At 41.1% G+C, this 15213-nt stretch overlaps 1 protein-coding gene across 1 annotated transcript; it reads right to left on the reverse strand.

The window, feature by feature from the left end:
• Positions 1-254: 254 nt before the first annotated feature.
• ATNIH1004_003820 (uncharacterized protein) lies at positions 255-722 on the reverse strand (the record flags this gene model as incomplete). The annotated part of the gene is made up of 1 exon (XM_033568493.1): positions 255-722. One exon carries the CDS (start codon positions 720-722, stop codon positions 255-257), a length of 468 nt encoding a protein of 155 aa, XP_033427299.1.
• Positions 723-15213: the final 14491 nt, after the last annotated feature.

Raw genomic sequence — 15213 nt, forward strand, 5'->3', positions numbered from 1 at the left:
ATATACAAGCACGCTCTTGTACTTATAGCTATACTGCTTTTAGTTTAGCAACTTGATGTAGAACTCTAAACATGCGCCTTTAATCGGGGTTATGCACCATGCTGTATCCTCGTCCTGCGGCTCGCTGTGAATATCCCGGTGGGTAGTGGCGAGGTGCCATAACTGCCGCTATTTCTTGCGCTGCCGTGCTGTTATCCCGTACGGGGACTCGTCCATTCGTGTGGCGCCTGGGTGCGCGCGATAAATGCTAATATTTACTGCCATGGCTGTATATGCTTAACCACGCTCTCGGGATCCATATACACCTGCAACGGTCGATATGGCGTTTGACCCTTTTCGGATTGGATGGCTTTAATGCAGATTGCCTGGCCGCTATGCTGGACCACGCGCTGGCTCTTGCGCACGACCTGCTCCATGGCGGCCCAAATATGGCGCACGCCCTGCTCCACAGGATCCATGGGCTCTTCCTCGGGCGGCGCCACGCTGTCGGTCAGATCCTTTGGTGCGATTCCTTCCAAATACTCGGACCACCTGGTCATGCGCAGCCATGGGTTGGTGTTGGTAATATTAGATGCCTGAATTATACTCTGCATGGACTGCGCCTCTTTCCACGTGTTCTCCAGCTCCTGGACAGCGTGCTGGATGTCCTCCATGTCCATGGCAGTGGCTAGCTCGTTGGTGGTCTGGTCGGGAAATCGAATATAAATATAATGGGAACCCATCCCGCCGGGGAATATCTGCTACCATGACACGGGCTTAAATAATCGCTGGATCTCTGCTGCTGCACGAATCTGGTCGGCTTTGCGAGCCCGCCCGCGACGACCGTGGGGGACCAACCATATACACGGGACCAATGAACCCGCATAGACTCTAATATAATTTTAATAAATTCACATGTAGGATAATTGCGCTGGTATAGTATTCTACTGTGCGCACATGGGATCACGGGCAATAGATAGTCCAATCGCGTGGGGATCTGGATCTTATTCGGATCCTGCTTAATATTATCCCACTGGGACACCGTGGTGGCAATCTGCACCGCCTCAGTGTGTGATTTCAAATGATGTTGCTTTATATAGTGCTAAACCTCACTCGGCCGGACACCAAACTAACATTTCCGGCAGATAATCACCCTCAGCTCGGGGATCCTGGTAAATAATTGCTCGGCCATGGGACGGATTAAATCTGGTTGAATACTGGGATTGACACTGGTTAAATAATATGGAATGGATAATATTAGTCGAAGTTCTGGTGGTTACCCCTTAATAACATGCCATGCTAATCCCTTGTCGGGATAGCTGCGGCAGCACCCTAACAAATCTAGTCTACTTTTTCGGCTCCACAACACACCACCTTCCCGGGCGAATTTGGACCTCCGGAGCGACCAGTTTATAAAATGGACCGGGAGCATTTATCTATAAAATTTTAAGAACAATCGGACCATGGGATCTATTTGTACAAGCCGTGGAACTGTAAATGTATAAGCCGTGGGTGACCTATATTACTAGCTAATCAGAGGCTGTCTTCCCGCATACCCTAATTGTATAACTCCGCCCGTACACCATGGCTTGTGGAATAGGGCATCTAATATATTTTTACCTAATAGATATTATTTATAATTTAATTAACACCTATATTTTTAACACTTTGCCTGGAATGGATATATATTACTGATACTGGTTTTGATATATATTAATATATCCAATTCTGGGTAAACTTTGCTGCTTTTTTGTATGATTTACTACTTGCAATATTGGAACTTAACCTTTTAAATTCCGGTTAATTTGATCTATTTATAATAATCTCTCTTGACGTTTTAATCTATTCTTTTACTGGCCTTATTAGATATTTTAGTTAACCCCCAATATAACCTCTATGATTTTAATCTATTAACTATAATATATCACCTATTATATATTTATTCGCGGGTCTTAATTATGTCTGTTTTACTATTGGATCCTGCTCTTATATATTATATAATATACAACATGGATAACCCTTATGTCTTCCTAAACTTATATTAAAATATAATATATATTATTAACTTGGAACTGTACCTGCATATATATCTACCACAATTAATAAATAATATAATAAAATAACGGGATTTATACATTCTCCTGCTTATATCTCTATGGTTGCTGGTCCAAAAAATCCGGAATACACATTACTATCTACTAATCTGCCCTTAACTCTAGTAAATACTATTCCTATAATACCTGCACTGGCTTTGTATATTATAATATATTATTATATGCATACCTCCTATGGGCACTAGTCTGCTATTTATTATATATATATTGGTTGGCATCCCACACAGGAAATATATACTAAACTATGTGTATTAACTCTTCCACTAGACTCGCTGGACTTTAATAACTAAATAATCCTTGCTTTATATATATCTGGTAATAACATAAATATAATATTACCACTACTACCAGTGCCTTTAATTATATTACTATATATATAATAATTGCAATGTATTCTGCGCCTACTACTATATACTATTACTGTTCCACAATATTAATTCATGGGGCTGGTTATGGAACAATGCCTTATGGGGATGGGGATTAAATAGTGTGGAAATATTCTTTGTAACATATTATTATTATTATTATTATTATTATTCTTCCATATTATAGAGCATTTTTCAGTCAAAGACTATGCATGCTCTACCTACCACCCCTGGGTGGTAGGATTTGAACTAACAAACAGATACGTACATAGTGGGTAAAATCAAATATAAATAAGCAGTATGACATTCTAGGAGTGGGGGGGACCTTATAAAAGGGGTTAAACCATGTGAAATTCCAACTCTTTTATTTTTGCTCTGTTTTCCTTTTTTCTATTGTTTTTGACATTTTTGTTTTAAGGATCCAGGAGCCACTTTCTAGTGGCGATCCCGGTTTCCTTTAAAAATTTAACCAGTTGCTCTTGCCCTGCTTTTTTTGTAAACAGATAAGGCAGATTTCGGTCTTTTTTGTCTAGGGTCTCTATAGACCCTTTTCTAATATCCCTAAATGCCTGGCACTGAAAAAGTAGGTGGTGCGGAGTTTGGCGCTTGTCGCTGCAGCACGATGTGCATATATCGCTATCGTAGTTAGGTGTTCGAACTAGATAGGATCTAAAATACCCATGCCCTAGCTTTAGCTGGATAATGGTTGACCAGGTCTGCTTTGGGAAGCTTTAGGGGGCTTGGTTTCCATGAAGCTATAGAATTAAAGCCCCTATATTGATCACTTTTCCTAGCATTTTCCCATGCTGTATCCCAATCCTCAAGGCATTTCGCTTTGAGCTCTCGTTTGAGATGGCTAACTGAAATTGGACATTTATAATATTTACTTGTCCATTCTGCGCCATATTTCGCTGCTTCGTCAGCTTTGGCATTACCAAAAATTCCCTGATGGCCTGGAACCCATTGGATATGAATATTGATATTCTTATCCTTAATTCTAGTTGCCCATTTAAAGATTCTTTGGTATGGTTCATAGCTGGTGTCTGCTGATTGAAGCCTTTTTAGGGCTGCTTGGCTGTCTGAAAAGATGTAGATATCTAAAGTTGGAATTTGAATAGCCTTAAATGCTTGTTTTAATGCTTTTTGAATAGTAAATAACTCCGCATCGTAGACCTCGTATTCATGACCTAGATTCCACGCCCAAGCCTTTTGATTTTGAGGATTATTCTCTAGGAGGAAAATTCCTGCTCCGTTTTGACCACTCTGCAGCTGGGATCCATCTGAATAGAAGATAATTTTGTGGTTATCCCTATTAGCAAGCCATTGAGATATTAGCGTCTTGTGTTCCTGGGCTGCTTGCTCTTTTGGTTTGCTAGATATAGATATATCTACTACTTGGTTTAACACTTGGGACCAGGGCGGTAGGGTTTGATCTAGCGTCTGAAAGGTGCCTTTCCACGTCTTAAAGGAGAATAGTGCTAGTAGTCGGATTAACTAACTAGGGTATTTTCTCTTTCTCTCTCTAGGGTGGTATTCAGGGTCTTCTGCATCTAGTAATCTAGGTTTCTCGTTCCAATCCAAAACCTTGATTGGTCAATAAAGAATTCCCCGGGGTTTAGCATAAATGTGGTAGGGAGTCTGCTTTTAAATTGCATGGGATTTTATAAAATAAGCAGTTCTAAGTACATAGTTTCTGCAGATTTTATTAAATCTAACCAATAGAGGGGTAGGGATGCTTCTATTTCCATGGCCTGTACAGGCGATGTTTTAAAAGTCCCTAGAATCTTTCTCAGAGCTGTGTTTTGCAGTTTTTGGTAGTGGTCTACCAAATACTGTTGGCCTTTCCACCATAAAGGGACTCCGTAATCTGCAATGGAGGAAACACAAGCAATATAAAGTTGTCTTATGGCTTGAAAACTTAGCCCCTTTCTGTATTTGAAAGCCTCGCTATTTGGTGAAATGTTCGGGTTGCAGATGCAACTCTAAATTGGACATGTTCCTTAAAAAGGAGTTTAGAATCTAAGTAGATTCCTAGCCATTTTACCATTGGGCTTGGTTTGACTTTGATATTGTTATCTAGTCTAACTTGGGTGTCTTCCTTTTCTTGATCCGGTTGTTTAGAGCTAAAATGAATAAGCTCTATTTTATCCTGTCGAATTGATATGGTCTTTGGCTCCTTTTTGAAATATTGCGTTGGCTACCAGCTCGATTTGCCTGCAGTTATTTCCTAGGCTTTTAGAGCTAATACTTAGACATATATCATCTATATAGCTAGGTTTTCGAATATTTTTAAATGCTTTCCTTATGTCACTATCTAGTTCCTCATACATGTCAAGCTGAAAAAGCTCTTTAATATATATAAGGAACAGAATAGGTGATATAGGTGATCCTTGGGGGATCCCTACCTGGACTGGCGTCTCCTTGCTGGTTTCCCCATAAATGCAAGAAATACCTTCCTATCTGACATAAATGACTCAATCCACCTAATCAGGCTATGTGGAAGGCCTAGTTTGAGGCAAACTCGAAGTAACTATTAAGTGAGACATGGTCAAACGCCCCTTTTACATTAATAAAAAGGGCTGTGGTAACTTTTTGTCATGTTTTGCCAGCTCTATGTCATGAACCAGGGATAGCGCTGTATCGATTGCAGATGTTTTTTTTTCTTCCCCATTTGGTCATAGTAAAGAATTGATTGCGGGAGTTCGGCTAGATAGGATAATCTAGTTGCAATAATCTTTTCTACCACTTTGCCTAGGCAGTTAAGCAGGGAAATAACTCTGTAGGCCTTTGGCTTGGAGTAATCCCTTTTAGCGGACGCCGATTTTTTAAGGATAACCCCTTTGGCAGTTTTCCAGCATCTGGGATGATAACCATTTTAATTAAGGCTTTATAAAGCTCGTGGAATCTTGGAGCAATGTTTTGGTAAGCCTTTTGAATAATTAAAAATGAAATGTCATCGGGTCCCGGGGCCTTTTTAGTAGAACTACTAAAGATAGCAGTGTATACTTCATTTTCGCTGGTTACTGGCCAGTTGGTTGATTTTGCCTGGTTGGTTGGCCACTCAATGGGCACAGCCTCCGGGGTTTTGGAACAAGGTGGAAAGAAATGCATGGCATTTATCTTGAAAAGAGATTGCTTGCTTTTCTTGATTTCCCACAGAATAGGTCAAGATAGGTAGTTTTTGGATAGATCTCTTTTTTAGTGTAGTTAAAAGCTTTAAAAATCTCCTTATTCCGAGCTTCTTCCAGAAATTTATTCCAGCATGCTGATTTAGCTTGCTTAATCTCCTGGAAATATTGATTTTTAATCTCTAAAAAGATTCTCGTAGAGCTCTGTACAAGGGTTATTTTTCCAAAGCTTTCTAGCTTTTCCAAGCTGTTTTCTCAGTTTTTGAGTTCCTCTGTCCACCATGCTTTTGACTGCGCAGATGGTTTCCTTCTTGGAATACTTGTATCTGCAGCCATCTGTATTATTTGTTGGAGATTTAGAGCTGCAGTTTCTAGCTCTATGTCACTATTTAGGCTTCCCTGTCCAAATTCTTGGTCTAGCTTAAGGAGTTTTTCGCTGAATAGCGCCCAATTCGCCTTTTTCAGGTTATATGGTAAACTAGCCAGGGGTTTGCGATTTCTTGCGTTTTCACTTTAACAGAGTAAAGCAGGATTTCGTGGTCCGATCCTGAGGCAAGCTCTTGGTCAATCTCCCAATTAACTCTATACCGATTTAGACCTTTGGTGATAAAGGTTAAGTCAATAACAGAGATATTCTTCATTCCTTTTCTATGGCATGTTTGCAGGTCAGGCTTATTTAGCAGTTCACATTGATGTTCTTTAAGCCATTTGATCAAAGTATCAGCCCTGGTAGGTGATAGCGTCTTTGAATTCCACCAGCTATGGTGTGCATTAAAGTCCCCTCCTATTAGTGCATGTGCGGATGGGGTGATCCTAGCTAGGGCTTTTTCTATTGTCCACTCCGCACCTTCCTCTAGTGATTGCTCGTTATATATATTTATTAGCTGCAGATCTTGAATTTCTGCACCTAAGATATCTATTACCAGCAAATCACTATCAGTGCTAATATCGTTTCTTTGGCAGTAATTAAACCTAGATAGCTTTCTATAATAGATTGCTACTCTAGGTCTAACCTTGGTTTGCTCAGGAAGGATAGGAATATATGCTGGGTGAGATATAGTAAAGCTATTATCAGGCGATATCCATGGTTCCTGGAGAATAATAAAGTCGATATTAAGCTCCAGGCCTATTTCTAGGCAAGATAGCATGGCATTTTGATTGCGTCCAGTATTATTTTGCAGGAAATAGATTCCTAAATCAGAGATTTTCTGATTCATTAGTAATCTAGTTCCATGCTACTATTAGGGATTGGTCTTTCTATAGGCCTAGGCCTTGGTTTTGGTTTGACTTTTTTTTCCCATTCCTTGCAGTTTTGCTATCTGCTCTGTGGGCTTGACTGCAATTAGCGCATTTAACCTGTGTGTGGGGACATTCCTGGCTTTTTACTTCGCATGTGGAACATTTATGGTATTGGGTTTCATGCCTTTCTGCGCAAATAGCGCATTTTGGATTATTCTTGCAGTATTTGGCAATATGCTTGTATCCTTGGCATTTTTGGCATTGGGCAGTTTTCTCTATATATTTAGTAGCTCTACATAAAGCTCCTGCAACACAGAGTTGATTTTTAATTGCCTTGGATGCCATGGCTTCATTCTGCACGTCCACTACAATAGAGAAGTGATTTTTGGTCTCGCGGACATGTTCTGGGGTTAGCCATGTTAGGGGCCTCATTAGTTTTAGACCTGGATTAAAGATTTCGATCTCTTCCTTGAGCATCTGCATGCCTTCTTGGGTTTCAAAAGGCCTGGTGGGGACCATGTGAATAACTATTTTTGCCCATGGTTTATCAAACATCCACCTAGTATAGGGGATAAGTGGTTTCCAGACATCCAGCTTCTCTATCAAATAAGGCGCCTGAATACCGTCCATTGTGGTGAGGATAAGGGTCCTTTTAGTAAAGGAAGTGCTTGCTGTCCTTACTATAGGCTTGTCTACCTTTTCTTTTATCTGGAACTGGTGGTTGATTTGGTTTCGGAGCTTTAAGAAGTCTAGGTCTTGCAGAAATTCTGCAGAAACCTCTAGAATAAGCCTACTACCTTTGTAGGCGGCCTGTTCTACCCGTTTTGGCTGATCTTGTTTCTTGGTTGGGATAACTACTTGCGGTTTTATTCCTTTTTGGACTGCTGCTGCGTATGAAGGCTTTACTAGTTTTTATTATTATTTTATTATTCTTCCATATTATAGAGCATTTTTCAGTCAGAGACTATGCATGCTCTACCTACCACCCCTGGGTGGTAGGATTTAAACTAACAAACAGATACGTACATAGTGGGTAAAATCAAACATAACTAAGCAATATGACATTCTAGGGGTGGGGGGACCTTAAATAAGGAGTTGAAACATGCTAATTTCCACTGTTTTTATTTTTATTTTTGCTTTTTCTTTTTGTTTTCCCTATGGATCCAAGAGCCACTTTCTAGTGGCGATCCCGCTTTCCTTTAGGAATTTGATCAGTTGTTCTTGCCCTGCTTTCTTCGTGAAAAGATAAGGCAAATTTCGGTCTTTTTGTCTAGGGTCTCTATAGACCCTTTTCTGATGTCCCTGGTTGCCGGGCACTGGAGGAGTAGGTGGTATGGAGTTTGAGGTTTATTGCTGTGGCATGACGTGCATATATCACTCGTTATAGTTAGGTGTTCTAACTAAATATGATCTGAAGTAGCCGTGCCCTAGCTTTAATTGGATGATGGTTGACCAGGTCTGCTTGGGAAGCCTTAGGGGTTTGGCTTCCATGAAGCTATGGAATTAAAGCCCCTGTATTGATCACTTTTCTTAGTATTTTCCCATGCTTTATCCCAATCCTCAAGGCATTTCGCTTTAAGCTCTCGTTTAAGATGGCTAACTGAGATAGGGCACTTATGGTATTTACTTGTCCATTCTGCCCCATACTTAGCTGCTTCGTCAGCTTTAGCATTTCCAAAAATTCCTTGATGGCCCGGAACCCAGTGAATATGAATATTGATATTCTTATCCTTAATCCTAGTTGCCCATTTAGAGATTCTTTGGTGTGGCTCGTAGTTGGTGTCCGCTGATTGAAGCCTTTTTAAGGCTGCTTGGCTGTCTGAAAAGATGTAGATATCTAAGGTTGGAATTTGAATAGTCTTAAATGCTTGTTTTAATGCTTTTGAATAGCAAATAGCTCCGCGTCGTGGACCTCGTATTCGTGACCTAGATTCCATGCCCAAGCCTTTTGATTTTGAGGATTATTTTCTTGGAGGAAGATTCCTGCTCCATTTTGACCGCTTTGCAGCTGGCACTACTCGTTCTGAATAAAAGTGATAATCTTGTGGTTGTCTCTACCAGCAAGCCATTGAGATATTAGCGCCTTGTGTTCCTGGGCTGCTTGCTCTTTTGGTTTGCTAGATATAGATATATCTATTATTTGGTTTAATGGCTGGGACCAGGGGGGTAGGGTGTGATCTAGTGTCTGGAAGGTGCCTTTCCATGTTTTAAAAGAGAAAAGTGCTAGCAGTCGAATTAACTGGCTAGGGTGTTTTCTTTGTGTCTCTCTAGGATGGTATTCAGGGTCTTCTAGATCTAGCCGTCTAGGTTTCTCATTCCAGTCTAAAAACCTTGATTGGTCAATGGCAAATTCCCCCGGGTTTAGCGTAAACGTGGTTGGAAGTCTGCTTTGGATTGCATGGGATTTTATAAAATAAGCAGTCCTGAGTACATAGTTTCTGCAGATTTTATTACTCGAATCTAACTAATGGTGGGGGCAGGGATGCTTCTATTTCCATGGCCTGTATAGGCGATGTTTTAAAAGTCCCTAGAATTTTCCTTAGGGCTGTATTTTGCAGTTTCTGGTAGTACACCACTCGTACTGTTGGCCTTTCCACCATAAAGGGACTCCATAGTCTGCAATAGACGAAATGCATGCTATATAGAGTTGTCTTATAGCTTGGAAGCTTAGCCCCTTTTCTGTATTTGAGAGCCTCGCTATTTGGTGAAATGCCCTAGTTGCAGCTGCAACTCGTATTTGCACGTGTTCTTTGAAAAGGAGTTTAGAATCTATGTAGATTCCTAGCCATTTTACCATAGGGCTTGGTTTAACTATGATATTATTATCTAGTTTAACCTGGATGTCTTGGTTTTCTTGGTCTGGTTGTTTAGAGCTAAAGTGAATAAGCTCTATTTTATCCTGGTCAAACTGGATATGGTCTTTGGCTCCTTTTTTAAACATGGCATTGGCTACCAGCTCTATTTGCCTGCAGTTATTCTCTAGGCTATTAGAGCTAATAGTAAGGCATATATCATCCATATAGCTAGGCTTTCGGGTATTTCCAAAGGCTTTCCTTGTATCACTATCTAGTTCCTCATACATTTCAAGCTGAAAGAGCTCTCTAATATATATAAGGAACAAGATGGGTGATATAGGTGATCCCTGGGGATCCCTACTTGCACTGGGGTCTCGTTGCTGGTTTCACCGTCAAAAGCTAGGAACACTTTCCTGTCCGACATAAAGGATTTGATCCACCGGATCAGGTTATGTGGAAGACCTAGTTTTAGACATATTCTAAGTAGCTGGTTGGTAGATACATGGTCAAAAGCTCCTTTTACATCTATAAAAGAGCTGTAGTAACCATTTTATTATGTTTTGCCACCTCTATGTCATGGACTAGGGATAGTGCTATATCAATTGCTGATTTTCTTTTTCTTCCCCATTTGGTCATGGTAAAGGATTGATTGCGGGAGTTCAGCTAGATAAGATAGCCTAGTTGCAATAATCTTCTCTACTACCTTGCCTAGGCAGTTAAGCAGGGAAATAACTCTGTAGGCCTTGGGCTTGGAGTAGTCCCTTTTAGCAGACGCGGATTTTTTTAAGAATAACCCCTTTGGCAGTTTTCCAACATTTGGGATGATAACCATTTCTAATTAGGGCTTTATAAAGCTCGTGGAATCTCGGAGCAATATTTTGGTAAGCCTTTTGAATAATTAAGAATGAGATGTCATCAGGTCCAGGAGCCTTTTTTGTAGAGCTACTAAAGATAGCAGTGTACACCTCGTTTTCCCTGGTTTCTGGCCAGTTGGTTGACTCTGCCTGGTTGGTTGGCCACTCAATGGGCTTAGCCTCGGGGGTTTTGAAACAGGGTGGAAAGAAATGCATGACATTTATCTTGAAAGGAGATTGCTTGCTTCTCTTGATTCTCTATAGAATAGGTCAAGATAGGCAGTTTTTGAACAGATCTCTTTTTAGTATAGCTAAAAGCTTTGAAAATCTCCCTGTTCCGAGCTTCTTCTAGGAATTTGTTCCAGCATGCGGATTTAGCTTGCTTAATCTCCCGGAAATATTGATTTTTAATCTCTAGAAGATTTTCGTAGAGCTCTGGACATGGGTTATTTTTCCAAAGTTTTCTAGCTTTTCCAAGCTGTTTCCTTAGTATTTTAAGTTCCTTTGACCACCATGCTTTTGACTGGGCAGATGGTTTTCTTCTTGGGATACTAGCATCTGCAGCTATTTGAATTATTTCTTGCAGATTTAGAGCTGCGGTTTCTAGCTCTATATCGGTATTAAAGCTCCCCTGTCTGAATTCTTGGCTTGTATCTAGCTCGAGGATTTTCTTGCTGAATAATGCCCAATTTGCCATTTTTAGGTTATATGGTAAACTGACCAGGGGTTTTCAATTTCTTGTGTTTTTACTTCAACAGAATAAAGCAAAATTTCGTGGTCTGATCCCGAGGCGAGTTCTTGGTCAATTTCCCAATTTACTCTATATTGATTTAGACCTTTGGTAATAAAGGTTAAGTCAATAACAGAGACATTTCTCATTCCTTTTCTATGGCATGTTTGCAGGTCAGGTTTATTTAGCAGTTCACATTGATGTTCTTCAAGCCATTTAATCAAAGTATCAGCCCTGGTAGGTGATAATGTCTTTGAGTTCCACCAGCTATGGTGTGCATTAAAGTCCCCCTATTACTGCATGTGTGTGTGGGGGTAACCCTAGCTAGGGCTCTTTCTATTGTCCACTCGGCGCCTTCCTCTAGTGATTGCTCGTTATATATATATTTATTAGCTGCAGATCTTGGATTTCTGCACCTAAGATATCTATTACCAGCAAATCACTATCAGTGCTAATATCGTTTCTTTGGCAATAATTAAACCTAGATAGCTTTCTATGGTAGATTGCTACTCTAGGTCTAACCTTGGTTTGCTCAGGGAGGATTGGGGTGTATGCTGGGTGGGATATAGTAAAGCTATTATCAGGCGCTATCCATGGTTCCTGGATGATAATAAAGTCGATATTAAGCTCCAGGCCTATTTCTAAGCAAGATAACATAGCATTCTGATTGCGTCCAGTATTATTTTGCAGGAAATAGATTCCTAAATCAGTGTTTTTCTGATTCATTAGTAATCTAATTCCATGTTACTGTTTGGGATTGGTCTTTCTGTAGGCCTAGGCCTTGGTTTTGGTTTGACTTTTTCCCATTCCTTGCAGTTTTGCTATCTGCTCTGTGGGCTTGATTGCAATTAGCGCATTTAACCTGTGTGTGGGGACATTCCTGGCTTTTTACTTCGCATGTGGAACATTCATGGTATTGGGTTTCATGCCTTTCTGCGCAAATAGCGCATTTTGGATTATTCTTGCAGTATTTGGCAATATGCTTGTATCCTTGGCATTTTTGGCATTGGGCAGTTTTTCTATATATTTAGTAGCTCTACATAAAGCTCCTGCAACACAGAGTTGATTTTTAATTGCCTTGGATGCCATGGCTTCATTCTGCACGTCCACTACAATAGAGGAGTGATTTTTGGTCTCGCGGACATGTTCTGGGGTCAGCCATGTTGGGGGCCTCATTAGTTTTAGACCTGGGTTAAAGATTTCGATCTCTTCCTTGAGCATCTGCATGCCTTCTTGGGTTTCAAAAGGCCTGGTGGGGACCATGTGAATAACTATTTTTGCCCATGGTTCATCAAACATCCACTTGGTATAGGGGATAAGTGGTTTCCAGACATCCAGCTTCTCTATTAAATAAGGCGCCTGAATACCGTCCATTGTGGTGAGGATAAGGGTCCTTTTAGTAAAGGAAGTGCTTGCTGTCCTTACTATAGGTTTGTCTACCTTTTCTTTTATCTGGAACTGGTGGTTGATTTGGTTTCGAGCTTTAAGGAGTCTAGGTCTTGCAGAAATTCTGCAGAAACCTCTAGAATAAGCCTACTACCTTTGTAGGCGGCCTGTTCTACCCGTTTTGGCTGATCTTGTTTCTTGGTTGGGATAACTACTTGCGGTTTTATTCCTTTTTGGACTGCTGCTGCGTATGAAGGCTTTACTGGTTTTGCTTTGGTTGAGAAGAGGCTAGGGCTATTTTATCAAGTTTTTGATTAATAGCGTTAACCTCTTTCTGGAGTTTTTGAAGTTGATTGTCTTTGGAAAGCAGGGATCCTTTAGCTTCCGGATTTTGCAATTTGTCTTGGATAGCTGAGAGGCCCTCCAGATGCATATCTAGAGCTTCAAGGATCTTAGCATTTGCTAAACTATGGTGGATCTCTTGCAGTAAGATCTTTGCAGACTCAAGTTTTTGGATATAACTTTGTTTGGCATCACTTTCTATTTGTTTTTGCAAAGCTTTTTCCATCTCCTTTTTTTATTAAGGAGCACCTCTTCATCTTCAGACATTTGACTTAATGACGCAAAGGAATTAGGGCTCTCAGGAGGAGAATTGGAATCAGGCCTAAACTCAAGTCTTGCCTTTGGGCTGATGAACGAGTGTTTTCTTTTGCCTTTGGTCCCTTTTTAGGGCTTGGTGGCTGCGATGGGTTGGGTGACGAGTCCCTAGGTGGGGTGGTTGGGTCTTCAAAAGACCCCATTCTTCTCTCTGATAGACAAGGGAAAATAAAAAAAAAAAAAAAAAAGAAATAAACAGGTAGAAAAGTAAACCAGGTAGGATCCTAAAACTTTACTAGCTAGGGATCTAGCTAGTAAGTAGAGATTTTTAAAGGGAATCTCTAAACCACAAAAGCTTTTTAAAGGGAAGCTTCGAAAAACCAGCGTAAGCGTACTAGCTCAACTCTACTGTTCCCTATATCTCTGGTCCAGCACCAGTTTTCCTATACCTATCTAAGCTAAACAGCTTTAGAAAGATATTGCTAGGAGCCGTAGTACTGGGGATACAGCTCACAGTTTCTTCTTGCAAGTAAGCTTAGGCTTTCTACTAGTGAATTCTACAGGGCAGTCCAAGCTTCCTGTTTTGGTGGAGTAAAACGCAGGAAAAAAAATCTCACCCCTTTTAAAGAGAAGTGGTAAACTAAAAGCACGGTTTTTATTGTTTTTGCAGAATACCCGGCTAAAATAACTGCTATGGTATGCAGGGCAGCTAGGTCCCCACCTCTTATCCCTCTCCAGGACAGTGATGGTGTTATAGAGGCCTAGAGAACTGTAACTAGTAGCGGCCCAAAAGTATCACAAGGATATCAAAATTTCAATCACATGTAATAGTAACAGGCTTATCTAGGAGTTCTTTGAACCCCCTAGTAGGTGCGGGATTAGGTATAAGTGTAAACTTATAGGGCTTTCCTTTCCTTGGTAGGGTGTTCCGCAGGGACCGTTCGAGCGTTGCGGTGTATTCGGGGTTGGTGTTGTTGGGGGCTGTGGCGGGGGTGACGGTTGCGGGAGGCAGAACGCGGGAGCTGCGTTGTTGGTGGTGTTCGAGCGTTGCGTTATTGGTATTGGGAATTGTATTGGGGGCTTCGGTGGTGGGTGGCGGTAACGGGAGGCAGAACGCGGGAGCTGCGTTGTTGGTGGTTCCAGGCAGCCCGAGCTCGGGAGTGCGGGAACACGAAAAAAATTTTCACACGAAACCCGCAGTCTTTTTATCAAAACACGGAACGTGATTGGACTGTTGTATTAAGAAAAGTGGAGAAGTGACTAAGCTTGAAAAGGGCTATAAAACGATGTATGAATCAGTACCCAATACCCCCCAAATGTGGGGGTTGGGTTGGAGGGTGCGTAGTTGTTTTTACCAGGCGCAAGATGCTCGGCAGTGGTTGGACAAGGAAACCATTAAACATGAGATAGCACCGTGGCAGAAAAAGTACTATATTTGCACTATAGCCAGACGGGAACGAAACGAGCACGAGCTGTACTTTTGTCGTGGGCCTAAAAGTGATAAAGCCAAGGCATGGGTTAATCTGGTTCGCTAGTATAAGATTCTATTCGCCAGATATACCGCTTGTTACCGCTGTTACATGCCGCAGACAATCTGTCGACGATGGGAGGTACTAGATAGCCATCCAACATAATCCGAGTGTGTATATAAGGATATATTGGTCCCCATAATAGCTGTAATATTGTACGGCCCGTGGGAGGAGCAGATCCAGCCACTATGGCAGCGCTGGTTACAGCAGCACGGGGTGGACACAAACAACACCACGCAAGTGTTGCAGTTTTTGGGGCAGGCCACGGAGGGAGCCAAAGGCCAGCACAGCCAGTTATTCGCATTATTTTGCTGGCTATGGCAGATCTGCAAAGAATTGGAGGGATACACGGGGTTTGTGGTATAACTAGTTAGTATACAGTATAGCAAGTACAGTAATATATTTATAATTATTATTTAGACTAATAAGTATATATAATATAGGAGCATATGCAGAGCATATATAATATAAGGATATAAACAGCGGTGGACACACGC

This window comes from Aspergillus tanneri, assembly GCF_003426965.1.
Source record: "Aspergillus tanneri strain NIH1004 chromosome Unknown AapTan_3_pilon_pilon_pilon, whole genome shotgun sequence".
Taxonomy (NCBI): Eukaryota; Fungi; Ascomycota; class Eurotiomycetes; order Eurotiales; family Aspergillaceae; genus Aspergillus; species Aspergillus tanneri.